At 41.4% G+C, this 23759-nt stretch overlaps 1 protein-coding gene across 4 annotated transcripts in view; it reads right to left on the bottom strand.

Annotated features, from left to right (window-relative positions):
- The window catches only part of DLG2 (discs large MAGUK scaffold protein 2), a 1592593-nt gene that overhangs the window by 411557 nt on the left and 1157277 nt on the right, over positions 1-23759 (bottom strand). For all 4 annotated transcript variants that reach the window (XM_019530402.1, XM_019530399.1, XM_019530401.1 and 1 more), the window contains 2 exons: positions 23561-23702; positions 5008-5163 (listed from right to left, as the gene is read on the bottom strand). In XM_019530402.1, the coding sequence (XP_019385947.1) occupies positions 5008-5163; positions 23561-23702 (298 nt within the window). The remainder of the gene's footprint in view (positions 1-5007; positions 5164-23560; positions 23703-23759) is intronic.

The raw sequence follows: 23759 nt of genomic DNA, 5'->3' as shown, positions 1-23759 counted from the left end.
TTGTCAGGGCCGGCTGACTTGAAGGTATCCAGCTTCTCAAGATGTTCCTTCACGAGGTCGGCATTTATGGAGGGTAGGGGATCCACATCACCCGGATCTCCCTGTCCCATAGCAGGCATGGGCGTCCCATGGGACTGATGAAAGACTGATATTCCTGACCTATGAACACCAAGTGCCTGAGGCCCAGCTTTTGAAACAAACTAAACAGAAGGCAAAACAATAGAGGAAGGAAAATTCCCAACTGGTGTCAACAAGGACGCCTCTGAACTGATGCCAACTACAACTCCTAGGAGCTCTGATTTAGACTAACTGAGTGCCAGTGATCCTGGTTTTCTATGATAAAAAAAAAAATCCGCAATTTTCGTATTGAAAAAAGTAACCCAAAATCCACATCTTTCCGTGATTAAAATGAAACATCACTAATCTGAAAATTGGTCGTTTGTTTTTTTTTTTTATCAGAGAAAACCAGGATCCCTGCTGAGCACCTAGCTCACAGCACATGAAGCTTTATTTCCAGAAGCGCGCATCCTAATGAAAAAAATGCAGATCAGATTGCCCACCTGTTCCACCCTAGAGAGAGTGCCCTTCATCTTCGTGCCCTTTCATTAGCAAAGAAGAGCAGCTGTCTGCAGTTAACAGCCTGCCATGATCAAATAGTCACCAAATAGAAATCAAAGAACAATATACCTACAACTAAACAAAAAGGACCCTGCATCCAGGCTGCACACCTCTGGTTGTCACATCCAAACCCTCACTACAATCTATTTGATGAGCTCTCTTACAATTTTACCTACATTCAAAGACTACAATCTATTTGATGAGCTCTCTTACAATTTTACCTACATTCAAAGACTATTGCACCTTGAAAGACGTTTCCTCAAATAAGCATTTACACTGTCCCCCGCCTCACCAAAAGCTCATCATCAGGAGAAAAGTTTCAGTGACTAACAAACGGGAAGGAACTGGACCTTGCCAAAACAGGAAAAGCCAATTCATCTCCACCAACAGTCTGATCTACACTCCTCACAACAAAAGCATCATGATTCATGAATCCTGAACATGCCAATTATAATATATGATAGACCTCATTCAATATACGTAATGCTCTCTTGGGAACTGTATGGATGAAACCAAGACACCATTGTGCTCCAGAATAAACTTCCACAGAACAGTGGCATAGGACAAAATACTCTATTACCAGTGGGAAAACACTTTTCACAAAACAACTGTTCTATCTCAGACTTCACCCTCCTCATCCTCAAGGGAAGTCTACACAATACCTTCTGCAGATAGGCCTGGAACAGAAATTCATAACTCTGAGACACCCCAAAACCCATGGTTTTAACCATCACATTCATTTTGTGGTATGTTATAACTTACTCTTCACCTCTCTCGGCTAACTTTTCTTTCCTTCATAGGTGACAACTTCCCTTTGAGGTAATTAAATTCAGTAGCATAATTAGGCAAAACCAGAAGTAATTGCTCTAAGTCATATTAAGCCTGAGTTTCTTTCCAAACTCAATAAAGGGTATTTGAAGCCCCAAAGCGTGTCTCCTTTATCTCCCAACTATATAAGTTGGTCCAATTAAAGGTAGCATATTACTCACAAATCCTGCAGTGGGATCGGGTTCTCAAAAAACCCAAGCTGAGGAAGAACCTCTCCCAGCCCACAGCTTCTCTTGGAGTCCTTCTGTCCCATTGTCTAGCTCGGCGTCCTTTCTCTTTATAGGTGGAAAACAGTGATGTAGGATTCTGCTGTCTACTTCCAATCACAAAGGCATTATTAGTTTTGCAGATTTAAATCTCTATGTAAGAAAGAACATATTCCTGCTTTTTGGTCAGGACTTGGAAGGAATCCATTTTAATGTGCTGTATGTAGGAGTGTTCAGATATTCAGGGACTGATTCATCATGTCCTGTTTCTTGCGAAGTTCATTTCTACTAGTGAAAAATGTCATTAATCAAAATGCCGATGTTTTACACTTCATATTCATGTAGACTATTACATTAGAGCAACAGTAAACCAGGCCTCCTGCAGTTCTAGGTACATCTTAGAAACTTTCACCCTAATATTCTTCCTGTAACCTGACAGGTATTGTATGCTCTTACTATATTTGGTCATGGTGATTTTATTAGCTTATTGCTTATGCTCCTTTAAATTAATACTTAACAGCACTGCAATGCCTTTCACATCTGTTTTCCTATGTCTCGCCGTTCTTTTCCTGTTACTGTCTGACACTAATTCACCTATTGACTTTCCACTTTAATAATTCTGTTCATCTTCTCTCTTTGCACTCTGCTAGTGCTTTATCCTTAACAATCTGTTTCTAAAGGTTGCTTTATAGAAAAAACTGTAAATATGATTGTATTTATCATTTCAGCCCAGCTTATTAAGGATAATGCTTGGTCCACAGAAATCGCTCTGACATTTAGGATTACTTTACTGGAATGTTAGCACCAGAGACCCTTCACGGGGAGGGCAGTAGATTATAAGTCAAGGCTCCTGGGCTCGACTCCAAATATTTATTCTATGTATTATTTGTATTGCAAAAGCACCTAAGAGCCCCAGCTATGGGCCAGACCCCTATGTGAGGTGCCGTACAAATGCACAACAAAAATGGCCCCTGTCTCAGAAGAGTTCAAAACCTACATTGATAAAAGCTGCAAGAAACATGCATACCAAACAAGGGTGAAGCAACAGGAAGGAAGAACGAAGGAAGTATTAGAGTAATTATATTAAGACCATCTGGGTACACACATTATCTGTTATGCAACTTGTGGATTGCTGATGGCTCCAGGCATTTCTGTAACTGTTTTTGCCTTTTTAATGTAAATGTATACAATCAGCTATTGTTAAGTGATAGACAGCCAAAATGTATTTGATTGCTGAAGGGAGAGACTTAAGAAGAAAATTAAAGGAAAAAAGAGGGATTTGTTTGAAGGTACCAAAAATCCTAGAATTACCCAAGATATATTCTGCATTCATCATTATGCCAGCCTGTTCCTAAGGATAAGTGCTGCATCCATACTTTCCAGACTGATAATTTACTATGAAGTAGCAAAATGTTAATTAAACTGAAGTTAAAGAAAAGAGCCTTTCTCCTTATAACTTTTTACTATGTATTTGATTTATAAGCGACTATTTGAAACACTATTATGCTGCAGCCACTGTGGCCACTTTGCCAAACATGATATTGGTTACCTGTCATATTCTGCCCAACTTCTATTATTCTAAAGCTTATCACAAAACAGCCATCTACATACAGAACATTGTCCCTGTTTCCTGTGGTATCACCCATAAGCCTATCTGTTCCTACTTGAGTGATAATCAGAAATTAATGATCAGTTGCTCTGTTTCCTCAAAATCCTTTCTAAACTTTGTTGCTGACAGGTTTCACTTCTACTGGACATATTTCAGTTATTTTAGATTTGCAGTACGGGCTTCTAAAAAAATTGTCTTTAGACCAGCAAATAAGAGTAAATTTTCAAAAGGAACCAGTGATTTGAAGTGCTGCTTTAGAGGAGTGGTTTTCAGGCAGCTGGTGATCTGATCAGTACTTTCTGAGAATCGGGTCCTTTCCGGACCCCTTCCAGTTCAGCAGCCAAACAGAAATGCTCCAAATCACTATTCACTTTTGAAATTCTAACCTTAAATTTTATCCTCCTAAACTCTTTCTGTGTTCGATTATCATTACCCATCTTGAGGAGGCAGCTAGGTGGTTTCGCGTGGCTGGATGCCATTTTCAAGGGCTTATCATGGCCAAGGCCGCCCCACACCTGTGAATAGCCAAGGGGCCCTGGTGGCCCTGCCTCTTGCTGCTGTTTGTCTGCAAGAACTGTCCATCACGCAGCTTCAGCCCTCACCGCTGACTGGTGGAGAAGGACATGGCTGCATGACAGGCAGTCCTCTCAGCCAGTCATCACTGAAGGGTGGGGGGCAGCAACTATTTTGGACTCCCCTGTATGCTGGCAGCCTCCTCTCCCCTCATAGGCGGCTGATATGGTGGCATGGGAGGGCACATACCCCGCCTGACAGGGCCATGCCCACCCCTCCCGCCAGCATCTGTGGCTGCTCGCCAGCTCTGTCCCTGACACTGGCTTCTGCAGGTGCCACCCCAGGCTCAGGAGGCACCAGTCGCTCATGTCTCCCCTCTTCCCCCATGGTGGGCTGTGCAGCCGGAGAGCAGTGCCATGAGGATGGCCAGTATTTTACTTTCAGTAAGTTTTCTTTCTTTTTTTTCTTTTTTTTGTGGATTCTGCAGATGTTGCCTGATTTTGTGGGCAATGCCAAATTGCATATCTTCCATAAAATCTGTGAAATTGTGATTTCAGGAGGTCCCTAATTATTATAGCTGAAAACAGTTAACTGATCATTTTGAAAAATACTTACAAAGAACACTTTGGCCTAAGGAAATGTTCACTGATTAACCGTTTGTAATAAGGTAAGCTTCAGACAATGGTAAGCACACAACTCCTTTCGGTTTCCATAGTTTCATCATCTCTCGTCAGTATGCTGCCATCCTCAGGGATGCGACATTTCAGGGACACATTGAGCCAGTATTTGGCTGGGGAAGCGATTACTCTTGGTTAACGTTCCTTAAATGATCTCAGGATGTACCCATCAAACAAAACAAAATACATCAGCTGAAGAGAGCTTAATTTATGGCATCAGCTTGCACTGTTACAACTGATGGTGAATTCTTAGTCATTTCTGAAGTAAAACAAATGCAGAGTTAGGTTACGGCATGAAATATATTTAATGTGAAGCACTTGAGAGAGCCATTCCTACGGATTTAAACTGCTTGTATTCACCACTTTTTTTTGGTAGCCCTAGCATTATACTGAGGTACTATGCGTTTCCCAATGGACAGTGCTGCGGAGGTGAAAGCCAGGTTAAAGACAAGCACGAGCCTTAGGAGAGGGAACATTAGGGAGGCTGGGATTACTCTATAACTACTGATGCCCATGCATTATAATAAAGGAAGTGAGAAAAAAGCGCATGCAGTACCTGGTGATCTCAGAGTCAGGGAGCAGGCCTACGTGGTAGTGGGGGTAGGGAGCTGAAAGAAGGAAGCTTTTGTCACATTCGACAGGGGAATAGTGCCTAGGAGAAGGAGGCTTATCACACAGTTTGTTCACAGTGCTGTAAACAGGTTCAGGAGGCCTGGTGATACAGAGACAAGAGTAAAAGATTAGTTGTGCATTAAGGGCCAAGAACAGACAAAGAACACAGCCATCAGAATTTAAAAGCATGCAAAGAAAAATCTGTCAAGAACATTTCAGTACAGAGAAGTACAGAGTACTACTAGCTCATAAATGAGAACTCTGTTTTCCAGTACCATTGAATAGAAAATAGTTGCATAAAGGATACACAAGCAATTCAGCTGTGCCATCAAAATGTACTTATTTATTGTGCACTCTAACTGAAAGAGTGCAACTTTCCCTCTGGAGCCCAATGATTGATTTCCCCAAGTGATCTGCCATTATAAGTTGAGTATATTTATAATTTTTTTGCTACCAGAAACGTATATATATAGATGTGTTAACATAACATAGATATTCTAATATAATAAAAGCCGTAGCACTTCCTGCTGTGCGTCGGTCTGTCCATAACGCTTTGGGCCAACTGCACATGAGCTGCCTGGTGCCTTATTGACAGATAGACGCATAGGTGGAGGCAGTGGGGACTAGGAAGGAGAAGTGAGAGTCGTGGCTTGCAGCCCTGCAGAGGGGCAGGGCCATGTGGGGGCAGGGCATGTGGTGGGGCCTGGCACGTGGCCACAGGGTGCTGCAGGGAGTGGGTGTGGGGCGTTCCAGGCAGGGGGGGATGAGGCACGGCCACAGGGTGCTGCATGAGGAGCGGGCATGGGGGACAGGAAGGGGAGGGGGGGTCACAGTGGCCTGCTGCTGCTGCTGGAAGTGCCAGGGAGACTGGGGCTGAGGCTGTGCCTGGCAGGGTGTGGGTTGTGCTCAGGCTGGGCCGAGCTGTGACACCAGGGGAACTCAGCAACTCCTCCAGGGCTGGGGGCAAGTGGCTCCCGCCACTGCGCACAGTGCAGGGGGCCGGGAGGTGGGGGGGCCTGCATCGCCCCCTGGGCTCCATGGTGCTGGGTGGTGTGTGTGTGTCTGTGTGTGGCATGTGGCTGGTTGTCCATGTGTGGCGTGTGGCACATGGCTGGATGTGTGCATGCGGTGTGTGGTTGGGTGGGTGTGTAGCTGGATGAATGGGTGTGACTGGGTTGGTGCTGCATGTGGCTGGGTGGGTGCTGTGCATAGTACGTGGTGTATAGCTGTGTGTGTGTATGGCATGTGGCTGTGTGCCATGTGTGGTGTGTGGCTGGGAGTGCGTGTGCGGTGTGTGGTTGGGTGGGTGTGTGGCTGGGTGGGTGTGGCCTGTAGCTGTGGGTGTGTATCAGGTGTGGGGGGATGCACGTGGCTGGTTGCGGAGCAGCGGCCACGTGGGCAGTGGGTGGTGGCGCTCCGTGCCCACTGCCGGCACATCATTCTTGACGGGCACTTTCTTAGTCTATATATAAATATATCTAGCTACCTATATATACATATAAAAAAAAGGAAGGTAACTCATGCACAACTTTCAGCATCTTATCCATAATGTGTTGCATGCATTTCCACTTAAAAGAATGTGAAGTTTATTATTCAGCAGAAAGGCATTTATTTTCTTTTCCTGAAATTCACAGATGAGGCAAAGATGCTTTATGCTTTTTATGGCCCTGGACTCCATAAAATAAAACTTGCAGGAGGACCTCTGGGCAATGTGCATCAACATACACCCCTCCTTGATAGTGATATTATACACACACACACACACACACACACACACACACACGTGTGGACAAATCAATTAAGATACCATTGAAACAATGAAGAGTTATGCACACTGTTTTCTGATTCCAGTTTTGACAAATCCTGCTTGAACTATGGTAAATACAGATATTCTGAGTTAATTAGCAACCCCTGAAAGTTCAGTACTGAATAAATAGCCAGATACTACAACCCTACTGTGTCCGAACACTGGTAAATCTCCTGCTGTACCCGTGCAGCCCTGCTGACCCAGAGGGTGAATGCTGTCCAGAGGCCAACTCCCAGTGCCGTGGCAAGGTAGTTTGGTGCCCAGGGTAAAGCCCGCAGTAGCAGCCCACCCTTGCCCCACACACAGATCCGGAGGGGCACACGCTTGCGTGGGAGTGTACACAGCAGCAGGAGCTGCCCACTCCCCCATCCCCATGCCCTTCCCTCCCCCCCCAAAGAGCCACTTGCGGCTCCATCCCGCACCCCACCCCAGCTGGGCAGCGCCTGTTGGTGCTCCTTCACTTCAACGCCCAGAGTGGTCAGCCCACCTGCCCCTTCCCCCCCACTATAGCACTGTCAACTGCACTAGTGGAGGGATTCACACCTGGGACAAGGCAGTACTTACCCCTCGGCTGGTGGAGCAGCTTTGAATACCAGCCAGACTCCAGCCTGCCAGTAAAGGACTCTCAGAACATTCTCTGAAATAGTGCATCCTCATTTAATCTGGACCCTGCAGCCCTACCTGCTGACACAGGCATGATTGCAGGAAAATTCAATCACTTCGCTTCCACTCTGCAAAACTTTGAGTGTGTTCAGCCTGAAGGGCTCTCTTCAACAGCAGAACTCTCTTTTCTGCCAGCAGAGCCACTGCATGTGTTACGTTGCTTCTGCCATCCAGCCCCTGGCTGATGCTATGGGTAGGTCCTGCAATGCCTCCAGCTGGCTGCCATGGTACATTCAGCAGCTGGTGCCTTCCCAGAGTGCACTTCCTCCTCTGCCAGTGCAGCTACAGAGTGGAAGCATATAGGACTCCCAGCACCACCCACAGTTTGGTGGCAGCTGCTGGTTGTTGCCATAAGTTTGTTCTAGCTGAAGCAGGTAAGTGCGGACATAGCTTAGGGACTATGAACTGTTTGGTGCTTTTCTTCATGGATCAGTCAGAAGATCCAACCTGTGCAACAATGCCTAAGTACACAGCAAGCTAAGAGAGGGAAATAGCCAGCCAAATAATTAAACCTTTCTCAAGGCATCAAGGGGTGTGTCCATGCGTGCAGGCACATGTGCTTGCAGCAGCTCAAATAGAAGTGGCACAAATTTGAGCCAGGACTTTTTCCCTCAGTGCATGTGCCCAGACATGCACTTTGGTTTGGGGCAAATTGTGCCACTCGGGGCAAAATAATCCTGCCTGGCTCCTCCTGGAACTGCAGCCAGGGGGAGCTGGAGGCTGGGGCCAGCACCTTAGGGCTCAGGGCTACTCACTTCTCAGGAGCTTCTGCAGCACAACCAACTGGTACCTGGGGACATTACCCCTTGTGCCAGTGGGACTGCTGAAGCAGCCCTGAGAGTTCCCTGCACCCTCTTCCCACTGCAGCAGTTTGTTTAAGCCGTTTTTGTTCTGGTAACACTGTGAAACACTAACAAAACAATTCTTTTGCTATAATTATGCATAGATGACAATGTTATTATAGTAACGTCAGAATTTGCACAGAATTTATTAGAGTGATTAAAACGGACCAACCTTGGCCACTGACATAGCACAGGATTCCCTGTTGTCCTTTGATTTGGAAGCTTGGTGTTTTCTTATTTAAAGATTTGTCTCAATAAATGCAACTAAACTTTTTTGTATGCAGCCTTGCATTTGGTTTTAAAAACTCTCTTGCCAAAGCTAGTCTAGTGAAAAATGTACGTGTGCCAGATTGCTAGTTTAACATTCAAAGTGACCGAGTATGTAAATAGCTAAATTGTCACAACTGAATCCTTCCAATCCCACCATGAAACCTCTTTAAGGAAAGCAAAGATTTTTTTCCTCTATGTATTTTACAGATGTTTGGGGATGATTTTAATAATTTACCTTCTACAAATCAATTACTCTCTACGATATCTGGAGATATAGCATCTATACTAGGATTTTATTTTAGCCTGTCATACAGCCTCTTACTCCTCCAAAGCTGAATTTTGTTCCAGAACTATCTATGAAATAGAATACAAATATCAAATCTAAGCAGTCTACAGTGCTGATTTTGAAAGAGTTTTGTTTCTGGAAGAGAAAGATTAAAAAAAAAGATTACAGAGTTCTCTTTGTCTTAAGACTTGGCTTGTGATTAACTTGTTAACTGATTAAAACAACTGAGAACTAGCAATCACTCTGATGAAGTATGGATGCCTTTTGTCCAGACTCCCAGCTGGAATATCTGTGCAACATTAATGATTTTATTTCCTTACCTTATTTTCCTTACAGTTATAAGTGTAAAGATAATAAGCTCAAGAAATAATCATATATGAACCTTGCAAATTTATTCTGAATGCTTGAAACTACGCTGAGTCACAAAAATGGGTGACCATCACTTCTTTTTCTGGGTCATAGATCATGCCATGAAGATGAGTAGGGATGTAGTGAATGATGTGTTAAATCAAAATCTGCAAACTGTTGGAGCCAATCACAGTGAAAAACAGATTTCCAATGCAATTTCATCTACCTAGCCATTGAAGTCACACTTATCACCTTGGCATCTGAATACACTCAGTGGCTTCCATAAAACCTCTAGGAATGAGTCACACATCTTGTAAAACCAGACCATGTTAGTGATTTTTTAAAATGTTTCTTTTTCCTCTGAAGGAATTCAGTAAAGTCACACTGCTGCAGCAGGCAGGATTGCAGGAAATTGGCATGTACTTAATAAACCTTTTTGAATAGATATAATGCTCCTAAAGAGTGCTCAGCTCACAGCACTGGAACATCGTGTCCTTTATTCACAGGTAGATCATGAACATCGATGCTGTGACTTGGCCTGCAATATGCCATGCCATCCATAACCCGGAGTTGCATAGGTGGGAAAGAAGTTCTCACTTATTTGCCTTATCAAGACTTGGTCTCTTCTGAGAATATAAACTAGGACAGTTTTTTGTTGTAATAAGCATATCTGTGCTTAAGGAAGTGGACGGAAATCATCAGAATCATCCATTTGCCATCAGATGATAACCCTTCGTAGTCACTATAAATGCTAGGCTGAACTGGTCTGTTAAAGCCCATGGTAAAATTCACTCTTGTCATTTACTGCATATTCACAGCATTGGCAGCTTCCTGGCTAGCCCTTAGTTGCATTACCTGTACCTCGAAGTGAAGCAACTAGCACAAAAACTTGTGGCATGAAGAACTAAAGGATTAGGGCCATGAATATACCAGTCCAGACTTATTTGACCTGAGGCATTATCTGTAAATAAACAATTACATAGCAGAAATCTAGAACACTGAAATTTGGGGCAAATAATGCAAACCAGATGACGAATTAGAAATAAAAAGTACTACTGAACAAATAAACAAGCCAGGGTATCGAAACATGTGCTTCATCTATAAGATGTGCTGGTATCAGACTAGGTGCTGGTGAGTTCTGCAACACTATATAATAATCCATTTCCTCTCAGACATCCTCTTATACCACTTCTGTGACATTACAGCACTTCACTACAGGAAGCTAAAAGTAGTACTGTATAAGAAGGAAGTTAAGAAGGCCACTCTCATCTCTGTTGAATAGTTTATTTTGGGGTGAAGGGGGGGGAAGTTTTACCATGACAAGATGGTAATGGGACAACATTACCATCTTGTCATGACATTCACAGCTTCCTTAATTGGGCAAGAGGAGAATGGACTACCAAGTTAAAGAGTCTGATCATTTCATATTCTCTTCCCCTCTTTTTCAATGCTATGGCAGAGAAGGAGCTCCTGTCTGTTACAAGATAGGCATGAAGGACAGTACAGGTGTCCCTCGCTTTATGCTGTGCATGCATTCCTGGAAAACGGCACATAACTTGAATTCGCATAAAGGGAACCCACTTTGCAATGCAACAAATAGGGATATGTTCCAAGACCTCTACTGTACTGACCCCCTTGACTGTACTGACATGGCGTTGCACTGCTCCCGGAGCAGCCGCAGCTCCGTAAGTATGGGCACCAGCTACCCTGAGTGGCAGTCACGGGTGCTGCTGCCAGGTAGCTTCATGGCTCACAGCTCCCCGGTGCTGCACTGATGGGGCCAGACTGGGCCAGGCTGCAGGGGCTGATGCTGCAGCCTGCCCAGGGCATGTTCACCCAGCTCAGCCTCCCCAAATAATTTTTTTCTTCCTCTGCCAATGGCATCACTCCCACAGTGCATTGCACAAAGCAGCTGACTGCAGGCTTCCACCACACTGATTGCATATGAGTGAATTTACCTTGCATATAACAAAATTTTTGGTGTAAAAAGGGTCATCGCATAAGAGCAAATTTGCATGTACAGAACCCGCATAAAGTGAGGGAAACCTGTATACCAAGATAGCGGTTTAGGACTAATTTGCAAAGCACTGGTCTGAAAAATAAAATCAAAAGAACTTAAACCTTCATTCAGAATGAAAAAAAAAATTATAAGGAGTTTGAAAACAAATGCTAACAGCTTGTGTTATGATGCATTAATTTTTTAAATGAATGTAAATATGTGCAATGGCTCGTTTAGCAGCATTAAAAACATAAAAGATGGATGTATACCGTTTGAGGAGTTATTCACCTTACTTTATCCACAATCAAGACATTTTCAAAGAGGTAACAGCTGCCAGATTTAGAAGTCTTATCAGGATTAAGACAAAAACGCTCCTGTTTTTATCCATCTGAGTAAACAAATTATATGGGAGAAAACACAAGCAAACATTTTGGACTGCATTTTCCTCTCAACCTGTTCAATGTTAATGTTAACTTATAACAAGCCAGAAAATAAAAGAGGTTATGAACTTAGGCCATGATCCTATCCCACCTATTAGGCACTGATGTCTACTAAGTCCTAATTTCATCTACTAAGGGCCTAAATCCTGTTTGAGTCCTGGAAAAACAATTGTTACAATAGGTTCCTCTTCCTCCTCTTCACTGCTTTTTGTAACTCTGGGTGAGATGCTTAACTTTGTATTAGCATAGTTTACTGTAAAGTAAGCATGTGTCTCTACACGTGCACATACTTAGTTGGCAGTAAACCTCCCTAATCCTGAGGAAATCTCCTACCTGCAAATGCAAGTAGCAAATTTACTTGGGATTGGTAATGGCGCTGAACAGCTCATGTAGATACCCAACCGGGATCAAAATCTGTTCCTGGTCTGCCATCCACCAAGGAGCAGGAGCTATCTCCCTACCCCTGGGAGCCACCTGCTTCTGAGGCAGGCTCCACCACAGGAGCCTGGGTGGGGACTATGTTCCCCTGCTCCGGCAGCAGGGAGCTCCAAGCCCCCTGCTCCCAGATCACCACTGGGAGTGAGGGCTGGGAGACCCTCATCTCCTAGCCTGAGCTCTGAGGTTGTGGGGCTCAGGCTGGGAGATCCTTATATCCCAGCCTGAGCTCTGCAGTCATGGAGTTAGTCCTGAGAAATAAGGGTCGCCTTCACATCCCCCTAGTTGAGTATCATTCATCTAATAGGTGGACTCAAAGTGGGCTTGTAGGGTATGGACATTTAAACAAGTTTCTGTCAGGTGAATTGAGACATGACCACAGCGCATCAACTGCTCCACAGTAACTGCTCGTGTGCATATGCTCTTACTTCATGGGAAACGTGAGGTAGTCTACCCTTCCATTAAAGGGGGAGTAAGGCTACCTTGAATTTACCATGGAAGATGAACACACACCTAGGCAGCTACCAGAGAGTAGGTGACACACTGTAATTTCAAACACTATCTTAACTCATTGTGAATATATTAGTGGTGCTCATGCCCTTAGAAGTTCAAACAAACCATCAAATATACATTGCATATTAGCATACATTTCTCAGAAAATTAGCTTCTAGGTTTACACACAAATGCGTAGAAACCGACCTTACAAAATCAAGGCTACATTTTAGTCCTGCAAACAAATTACTGGGTAATTCCAGGGCTAACTGGGTAAAATTCCATGAGGTGTACTATACCGAAAGTCAGATTTGATGATCTATACACCCCTTGGGGCCTTAAACACTGTGAACTGGAGTCAATCATTTGGTAGACTTGAAGTTATCAGAGTCTATCATTGGGCTTGTATCTGTTTATATAAAATAAATCAGGATCATTCACATTACAAAGCTTCAGTTCATTTGACATATTTTTACATGAAACTGCCAAATGCAATAATCAATGGTAATGTAGCAATAATAACAAAAATAATTAAATTGGTACATTTTTTGAAATTTTCAAAGTAACAGCTAACCTTGACAGCACTGTGCAAGTATGAAAATGTAGCTGTTTTAGTCCTATTACTATTTTCAATTAACGCACATGTTGTGTCTGACAGGCCTTTAAATAGAAGATGGCACTTTATTTGAGTGTGGTAGCTTGGGAAATCATGTGAGGAGGCTTCATTCTAGTTCTGACAGAAGCCTCTGCCCCTTCACAAAGATCTCCAGAAGGGTTTAAAATGCAAAAAGCACACCACTAGAGCAAATCCACTGGCCCCATGCATTGTCTCCTCCATCTTGGCCTTTCATGAATACATTTCTTTGAATGGCCCCAATACGGATTCATCTGACATACTGCTTGCTATTAATACATGTTCACAAACAGCAGTAGTCCTTGAGATGAAAAATATGACTACCAAGTGCAACTCTGCTCTGAAAATGGCTTCATAAAGTCAGAGGTGGATCTAGGGAGGGTGTAGTTGTGTAGTTCAACCCCTTTGATTCCTGTTCTACCCAGAGTTTACAACCAGCTGCCTAGGAAAAGCAGTGACATTTCTATTCAAGCAGCTGAAGGAGTCAATTGACTTCATGATTCATTAGCATCTCCCTGATTCCTGCTAATTTTTCTTCCTTTAATGGGTATTAACAACCCTCTTTGCTTTTTAATGGTTTTGATCTTCCAGTATTCAAACTACCCTTTCCCCAACTATGTTACTGTCCCTTAGCTGCTCCTGGTAATGTCTCTCTTCTATTTCATAGCCCTGTAGGCTGTTTTTAGCTCTAGCTAAAAACCTTAACTCAGACGTGGTGATATTAACTCCAGTGAAAAAATGACCAACAGTGAAGTATTGGAGGCACCATCAAGACACTAAAGAAAATTAGATTTTTTTTTTTAATGAATCTGAATAAGAGATGCACATTTAACTCTAATGAAACAGTATCTTTTGACTCTTTTTTGCCTATTAATTTAATATATAATCTAGCAAATTAGTATAAATTACTGTAAAGTTATATTATTTTTGCTTTCATCTTAAACTGAATGATATGGTGCTAGGCCTTTAGCATCCTAGTAAAGCTTCCAGTTTCTTTTTAACTGCTGAAAAATGTGTTGTGCTATATGTGACGTTGTGCCACACCTCCTGTATCCACCCTTTCAAAATCCTAGATATGCCCCCTGTATAAAGTCAAGGTAGTGTCAGAATGATGTTTTACCCAGGCTAGGCCAGAAGTTATGTGAGGGGCAAGGATTTCTTAGCATGATATATTTTATTGGATCAACTGGGTAGTTGGGATAGAGTTAGACAAGCTCTTGAATGCAAGGCAATCTTCATTCACTATGTTTTATTATGCTGTGCCTAGCTAATTCTGGTCAGACCTGATGAGGAATGTCCTGCATTCAAAAACGTGTCTAAGTCTATCCCAACTACCCAGTTGGTCCAATAAAGGATAACACCCTAAAAAATCCTTGCCTCTGCTATTATTGCTACATTACCACTGATATCAAGTCACAGCTTTGTGCTCAACATATCTGCTTCTTTGTGTTTTCAAAGTGATACCTCTTTACCTGAGTGACAAGAAATAATTTATACTTTGACAGCCTTTTTTGTCAAACAGCAAAATTGAGAAGGTATATCAGTTATTCAGTTGGTTGGGAAAGTACAATTTTTCTTTTTTTTCATGATCAACAGAATTGTGTACTACATTGCAACCAATTATAGCTATGAAAACTCACAGCAGCACTGCTGGAATTAATTTTCACAGGCATCACTGAGGATTTAATTTGGCTTCTTGAACCTTTTTGAGGCATGAGATAGAGAAAACGCAGCCAAGCATGGCTGTAGGCCATAAAAACTACACTTGATCCAACAGAAATTAAACATGTCACCCTACATGGTTATTTTTGTACAGTCATTTTTTCTGACTAGAAATACACTTTAGAACTAAATAGATGACTTTTTAAACCAGTGCTTTTATTCGATTTCAGATCAATAGATCAGACTAATATACTACTGCTATTTGCATATGTTGCTTAACTGGGATGGTTTAGTCAGAGACATTTCTGTCTTAAGCAGAGGGGTGGATTACATGACCTTCTGAGGTTCCTTCCAGCCTTACCTTTCTGGGATTGTAGCAGGTCTGAACCTTTAACTGTTATTACATTACCATAAAAAGTCACTGCCAATTTAATCCAAACAATGTAAAAAAATCCCATTGATAATAACTAATGGTTTGTATATATTTATCTACCATCCTGCTTCAATCCTTCATTTTATTTGATCTGCTAGCAGCACAATATAGTTTATACCAATTTAAAGTTTTGTCTGTTTGTCTCTCAGTTTGTGTAGTGGAAATTGGAAGAAGATGAAATCTCTGAACAGCATTCCTGACATATTTATTTCAAGGAAAGAGGGGGAGAGAGAGAGGTGCTAGGGAGAATTAAAGGAACAGAAAAGGAAAACTCCAAGAGTACATTATTCCAGTTCCTTCTGCAGTCAATAGCTTGTCAGATTTTCTGTTGTAACCTCATGAGCCTATATTTTACAATAGTTGTAAACAAATGCCTAAGGGGTCGGGGGAATTTAGTGATGTGTGGAATGAATTGGATGCCTCATTCACTCTAAGGCTCTCTCAACATTTTTAAAAAAATCATAGGGATTTCAAAAGAAATAGCTCATATAAAGTGATAAACAATATAAAATTTACCCAGAGAATCTAGAGAAGTTTTATATTCCCACACAAAAACCCTTTTCCAATCTTTCAATATTATCTAAGCCAGAGGAGGATAGTTTAGTGGTCAGGTTGTCAGATCCTAAATATCTAAACTCTATTATGCATTCAATTCCTATCAGTGTGGACTTCGAAGGTGGTGTCATTATACCATTTATACACATGGGTGGATTTCAAAGGAGACCTTAAAATATATGTAGAGCAGGGGAAAATTATAAGCAAAAATCTGTATGGGTGTCAGAAGCTAACATTTCTCATCCAAATTCAAACCACTAATGCAATCATTTAAGACAGGAGAGACAGTCATTGTGACTAAGAACCCAGGAGAAATTAAGAAAGCTTCAGAGTAAAAATGTAAACCTTTTAATTTTGTCCACCTAAATTTACCTAGTCTCAGGTGCCAGTTGCAATTAATTTATTACAGAGCTGCAAGGAAAAATAATGGTTTAATTTCAAAATAATCCCTCTTGCTCCATTTTGTGAAAATCCATTCCCCGTTATGACATTCTTAATGTAAGCCTAACATAAGGCTCCCAAATTCTTATTTCTACAAATTCCATGGAAACAGCTTGGCACTTAACACTTCATAAATCAGGTACAGCAGAGCTTTCATTTTTTAAATCCTTGTCCTGTTTTTAGATTGCTATAATGATATGCAGATTAGTTTGCCTCATCATTAACTGTGGACTTGATTACATGAAAATAACAGAATTTGGGAGATCAGATTGTGCTAACAGTATTATTATTTTTATTTATTATTCAGGTAAACTAAATCCCATGGCAGAAAGACTTATGACTAGTTTAAGATTATTCCTGTGCAATTAATAGTTAAATCTTGTAAAGCGATGCTTTTGCTGTATAACTACTCCATGCCTCATTTAAAGAATGTGGTAAGAGTTGCCATACTTTTTAAGATCTGTCATACTTTTGCCAATTTAGAGCAGGTCCCTGAAACAAATGATCGTGTAGAAAACAGCAGCATATGATCACCAAAGAAGCTAGAGAAACTGGGAGAACCTTCATTAGTGCGGTTTCAAGAAAAACCTGGCTAGACATCTGTTTGGGATGACTTTGGAATAGCACACATCTTCTAACAGTAGAGGGGTTGGATGAAATATAAGTCCATGATGATGGACTTACATAGGTCCATTATCATACATAGGTGTGTATAGTGTGGGCCTTGTTACTACCTGAAATTAACTGAATTTGGGACTAACTGACTATATCAAAGGGATAACATGATTGGGTATGCTAATGAAAGGTGACAGGAGGGGGCCAATTGGACAGTGCCCAACTGCAGAGCCCTTGGAATTTCTGGTTTTGATGGACAGACCAAACTAGGCACGGGCCACATTAAGACATTGGTAAAACACCAAGTTAAGATGTGATGGGTTTGTTGGAACAAATAAATATGCTGACAGAATAAGAACATGAACACTATGATGATCACAGAGAAGCCAGTCAACACTATCTGGAAATGAAGAGTCATCAGAGGAGAAAAGTTAAAGGAAAAGAATAAAAGGGAAGCAAAAGGGAAGCTGGGTGTGTGTCGTCATCCAACAACATCTGGACAGAAAAACAGCAATTACCCACAAATGACCACCCTCTACTTTCAGGAACAGATTGGCCACTTTTTCCATGAAGTGGAATAACATCTGGGATTGGGTGAGACTATTAAACTGAATGATTTTCTCTCCCGCTATGCAGAAACTATTAATACATTTAATGGTGTGAGGCGTATTCCATATTCCATCTTCACTCTCGGTTGATTATGCTTTAGAGATCCTTTAGCTCCATGGATGTGTAACAGTGAGGTATGAGCGTTTTCAAAGTAAAAGGAATTTTCTTAATATGGACAAAAAGATATTTTCTGCCTCACTTTATTCATGAAGAAAAGCAGAACTGTTTAAGCTAAAATTTGAAAAGCCAGCCTAAGACAGAAAGTAAGGAAAATCCCAGCCTAATATGCTCACGTTTGCCAGTGTTATAAGCAACTTGAAATATGGGCTTTTAACAGGAAGTATCAAGTCACCTTCATAACAGATAAAAGTTGCCGAGGTCCACATACTCCACAGGCCACACTACTGCAAGCCATGGTGCCTGGGCAGGCTCCCCCTGCTTTCTCCTCCCCCACTGCACCGTGCCAGTTAGGCATTCCAAGCCTCCAGCACTGAGGGCTGCGCTGCATAATCTGCACCACCCTCTGGGGTGAAGGCAGGAACTGGAAGCTGGAGAAGAGAGAGGAAGCCTAGAGACCTTGAAGTCAGAGCAATAGAGGAAGTGGCGGCTAGATGAGAACCCAGAGGATGCATGAGGCACATGGGCCATCAGTTGGACAGGTTACATGAGGCACACGGGCCATCAGTTGGACAGCCCTGGTATAAGAACTATGAATGGAAATTCTTTTTTTCCACCAATAAAGCTGATAGGAAGTGCAACTACCTCCCTTCAGCATAAAACATGTGCAGTATATTGTCAAGAGGCAGTCCAAGTCAACTCATTAAAGACCCCTTAGCAGAAGTTTTCATACTCTCATAATTGAATTCTGCAAGTCTCTTTCCCTGCTTTATTACTGTGCTCAACAAAAGCCTACAACGTTGTCAAAAAATGGTTACTGGATACATATTATACTATATATTTAGCCACAATGTTTTAATTATGAACAATCAAACCTGGGCGCTAATACAATGTTAAAGCTGCTTCTACATGACAGTTCTATCAATCATGTCATGTAACTTATGTAAGTAAACAAGAAATGGCTGAGGAATGCCATTCTCAATATAGAGGAAAATTCCCTTGAGCCATCAGTTTAATGGCTTCTCTCTCTCAGTCTCCAGCATCCTCTGTTTCACAAGGATGTTATGGAACAAAGCTTCATATAAAAGAAATCAAACATGCATTTCACAGCAAAACAGATAAATCAGATAGCTTTTTTCCCTATGAATCTTTACTATCTAGCTACCGCTAAGTGTTAACAGTGAATTTTATATCAGCTGGTGCGCAAGCAATTTGATGCCTCGGTTTTCTGAAGTTATAAAGGAAGTAAAAACACAACATAGTAACCCTTTATTTTTGTGGATCCCCTGCTTCCCTCTCTTTCATTACTGATAGAAAAAGTGAACATCTGAGAACTACAGAATTTGTTAGAATATAATTTTAATTTTCCAAATATAGGGAGCCAGATGTCTGCTAGAGAGTAAATAATGATTTACAGCTCCCTCAGAGTAATTAATGTCCCAAAAATGCCATCAGGGCCAGATTGTGTCTTTTCTTTCAATTTAATAGAAGCTTATTTAAATAAGAACTTATTTCCAGAATACAGAAGGTTGCATTGATACTTATAGTTACTGGCATGTAAGTTTTTAATAAATTTTTTGTCACATATTCCACTAGTTTGAAACTGAATTATATTATTTACCTATCATATGATTATCTTTACAATAAATTAAAACACATAATAGAAGACAATGATAAAGATGTTAATACTGGTTCTTTTTAATATGTGCTCAGTAAAAGGATGTATAAAAATAAAATAATGCTCTTAATTTGTGCCATTTGCCATCCGTAACCAGAGAAATCACAGTAATAGGAATACAATATTCAGTATCAAGTCACTGGCAGCTCAAGGTGACCTTTGTTCTATCTTTACTCCCAATATGCTACAGCTTAGCTAATTTGTTCTCAAAATTATTGCTAAGAAAAGGTTTCACTGAATTTCCTAATTTAAGTGATTTAACAAAAATGCTAATTTTCATCCAAGAGAAATATTTTTTTGTGTGTAAAATGAGACTATTCACATCAGTAAAACATAGAACTAAAATAGGGAAAAATTCAAGCACTTGAAATGCTCAAGTATTTAAACTGTACAACAGAAATTTTTTTAACAGTGAGTAAGTAAAAAAAGCCCTTGCTGTCAGTTTCTCTCACAAGTCATACAAACACTTGAACTGTATACCCCATTTACAGGAAAGGTTGTACTATTCCATATATTTCTAACTTGTACAAATGATGTGGATATCTACCAGCAGCACTGTCACATTAGGACAGCATAATTTGGAAATACAATTCCTTATGACCTGGTTGTCCTGGTTACAATATAATGTTGCGACAGTGGTCTTTTGGAATGACCACACATATATATACACACACATGTGGATAGATACACACACACACACACACACAAGTGGATATTACTGCCACTATAGAAATGGTTTTGGGAAAGGCTCAATTATAAATGCTGCTATCAAAGGATTTTTCATAAAAGAAAATTTCCTCCACAGGTCGTCCTGTTGTTTTGCCAGACTTACAAAATTTCCCCAAAGCTTTTACAATATTGGTAAATTTTCTAGCAGCAAATAAAGGCTGAGTCTCATCTGTACATTACAAACCCTTTATAAAAGAAAGACCAACAGGATCCCCAGTTTATACATTTTTCCACTCCCACCCAGGTCAGGGCTTTGGGTGGATGCCCTGGTCCCGTGGCCTTAGTAGTATCACTATGCCTATGTTTCATTTAAGCTCATGAGTGGGGCATTTTTAAATAAACTACTGTAAGTGACCAATGGGTTAAGTGATTTCCCACTGCAAATCAAAAGGCAACCCAGCAGGAAAAGAAAGAACAGAAGCTGGACCTCCTGACTCCTAGTATAAAGTTTGCTGGACCTCATCATCTTCTCTGTGGGCGCATCTACATGAAACACTTAATATCTATTGGACTAATTCTACTGTGCATTAGCTTGGCTGGTAAAGCCATATTAATGTGCTAATGCCAGTAGATTAGTCCAACGGGCATTAAACGTCACTTAGAAAGTGTTCATCTGTGCAAATGGGCAGTAGCGCCAATTATGGCGCATTAAGTTTAGCACCTGTTATTGCAGGTGCTAAACTTAATGCGGCACATTTATGGTCATGTAACTGCATCTTACAGGCCTCCATGTAGATGCTAGGTATTACCTAAATACATCCAGCAACAAAAAATAGAACTTTTGAGGCTTTTCTACTGCACAAGACAATGTATCATGTGCATGGCATTTATTCAGATCATATCCTCATCGCCTCGTAGCATAATGACTGTTTGCCATTATTCCCAGAAATGGTCTTCTTTTCCGGCAGGTTGCAGTAAATGCTTGATTAGTGTTAATATATTTCGGTTTGATTAGTTGTGTCACATTCATGAGTCTCTCCTGCTGCTCTGATTGACAGCTTTATTGTTCCAATGACATCAATTGTTCCAATGACATCAACTTGTCATAGGAGGGCATGAAGAGAGAAACAATTTTTTAATGTACTAGTGCCAGTATCAGAAAGCACTTTGAATTTCAGACCTGACCTGGATACTATATTCTGAGCCAGTACAGGGAAAGGAATACTGGGATGATGTTTTCATGGCAACCTTGTTGCTAAGCAGATAAACAGCTCTGTTTGTGTTAATTGTTCCTTTTTCCAAACAGTACACAATTCCAGTGGCTGTGAACATCTCATTTCAGAGCAGGGCTCTGCAAATAATTGATTTTTCAGTTCAGTGGCCAAACTGAAAATGGGGAGGAGGAAATGGTTTGATTTACACTGAAATTAATTTTTCCCCTCTCACCGAATCGAAACAAAACAAAACAAAATGTTTCAGATAAAAAAAACAAACCCAAACAGTTCCTTCAGTCTCCCAGTGAAGTTACTTTGCTTTGTATAAAGTACTTAGTCAATGAAGCAGAAAGAGAGAAGAAGAGAGAGAAATAGATGCTTCTATAATCCAGTAGTCAGGTCACTCACCCGGGGGGGGGGGGTAGAAATTACTGGATTCCACTATCTGCTCCACTGGACATATAAGTATGTTATCCCCTCAGTGTCCCAAATCATGGGTGTGTGTCTCAGTCATTGGGCTGCTATGTAAAAGGATGGTATTGTGTAACTGCCCTTCCTTATCCTCCATTTTGTGAGCATGACCTTCCCCGCAAAAACTATTTAACGAATTCTACCCAGATCACAATTAGTGCTAGGGGTGACTGAAAGCACCTTTTTCAATAAGTGAACTTTTGTCAGAAATAACCAATGAGCCCTGCTGCAAAGCAAGGCGAAACATTTCACATGTCATTCCTAAACATGAGTAATGATGATCAGTCCTGGAGGTGACAATGACAAATGAGCGGATTGCCATGACCAGGGTCTGGGTCCAACAAGATCAGCTGCAACCTTTTGAAGAGATGGAAGGAAAGACAGGGCTACTCAGGAATCCATCTTCTTTTTATCACTTCTCACTGGCCGCATCTACACAAGACACTTACTGCGCAGTAGCTCATTACTACTGTACAGCAGCTCGTTACTACTGCGCAGTCGTGTCATGTAGCATGAAATGTGACGTGATGCTACGGCACAACAGTAACAAGCTACTGTGCAGTCACCATCACCAGAAAGCCATGCAGGAATGCTACTGCACAGTAATGCTGATTACTGCACAGTCATTTAGGACTTGGATACGCACGTGCTAAATGACTGTGCAATAACAACTGTGCAGTCTGTCTCTCATGTGGACGTAGCCACTGTTTCCATTCTCAAGCTCACTGTGACCTTCCATTCCTTCCTAATTCCTTTCTTTACCCTCTGTAGCTTCTTGGCCTCCAGTACTTGATAACTGCTCTCTCAGCAGATTCCTCCATTCGCCCAGTAGAGCTTCTCTCCTCTCCTACTGCAGCTCCCTCCCAAGGCACAGTAACACCAGAGCTGAATTTGGCCCCATAGGCCCTGCTGACAAGAACTCAATTATACAGAACTCTTTATTACAATACTCTGTTATGTGCAAAGACAGTTAAGAACCAGGGAAACTGGGATTAACCCAGAGAAAGCACTGACATGAAATTTGATTAAATCCGTGTTCCAACTATTAATGAAAAGCACACAATTGTAGGTAAGAAACTTCCACAGAAAGTCAACACTCTTTAGAGAAACTCCTTCTTTTGGTTAAAGGGATCTCTGCATAGCCAATGACAGGAGCAGGAAGGTATAAGGAGCTGCTGCTTTCCTATCCAACAGAGGAAGAGAAGGTCTGTTTTTCATACACTTTAAATCCTAATGAAAACCATTCCCTTGAATGTATCTGACCCAACAAATCGGGCAGCTTAAGAGATTTTGAAGATATGCTGGAGCAGACACAAAAGGGAAAGGGATAAAAGTTATGGGCTTCATACTAAAGTCACTGGACACAATTCTGTGATTTGTGCTCTGCAGGGGACCTGGCTAAGTTCCTTCAGCCTTACACACTCTGAACCTGTGAAAATGGAAATATACTGACGAAAACAAGTACAATTTTCATTTCCCTGTCTTACCAGACAGCATAATGAAAACTCATTTCACACATCTGACTATTGTCGCCTTTTTGTAGGTGGATGGCAGTGTGATCAATATTCTAACCGCCCTTCAAACAAGGAAGAAAAATATAAATTGTCTCATCAGTGACACTTGACTGAAACACAGGAAAAAACAGTACTTTCCACCTTAACTATCTACTTGCAAACCATCTTAAATGGATAAAACTGGCTGTCTCATTCTCATGTAGTAAGGCCAGTCCATTTATTGCCTCGAGTACTCCATTAATGTTGTAACAATGTTCTTTGCAATTTTCACAAAAAAGCAATGTATAAAGAGAGATATCTGACCTGGTATAGTCGTCCTCCACAAGCATGTGCTTTGGAATGGGCGAGTATCTTCCTGGTGAAATAGGGGCCAAAGACGCTTTGTACTCTAAAGTGCCATTGTTGCCGGAAGTGAGTATATGATTTTCCATGGGTGGAGAATAAGCTGGTGGTTAAAATAAACTGGTGTTAGGGACATTTTCATTTGATCAGGCTGCCACAG

This window comes from Crocodylus porosus, unplaced genomic scaffold (assembly GCF_001723895.1).
Source record: "Crocodylus porosus isolate Cpor-Errol unplaced genomic scaffold, CroPor_comp1, whole genome shotgun sequence".
NCBI classification, from domain to species: domain Eukaryota; kingdom Metazoa; phylum Chordata; order Crocodylia; family Crocodylidae; genus Crocodylus; species Crocodylus porosus.
Note: the sequence above shows the minus strand (reverse complement) of the source record. Positions and strands in the feature narration are given on the sequence as shown.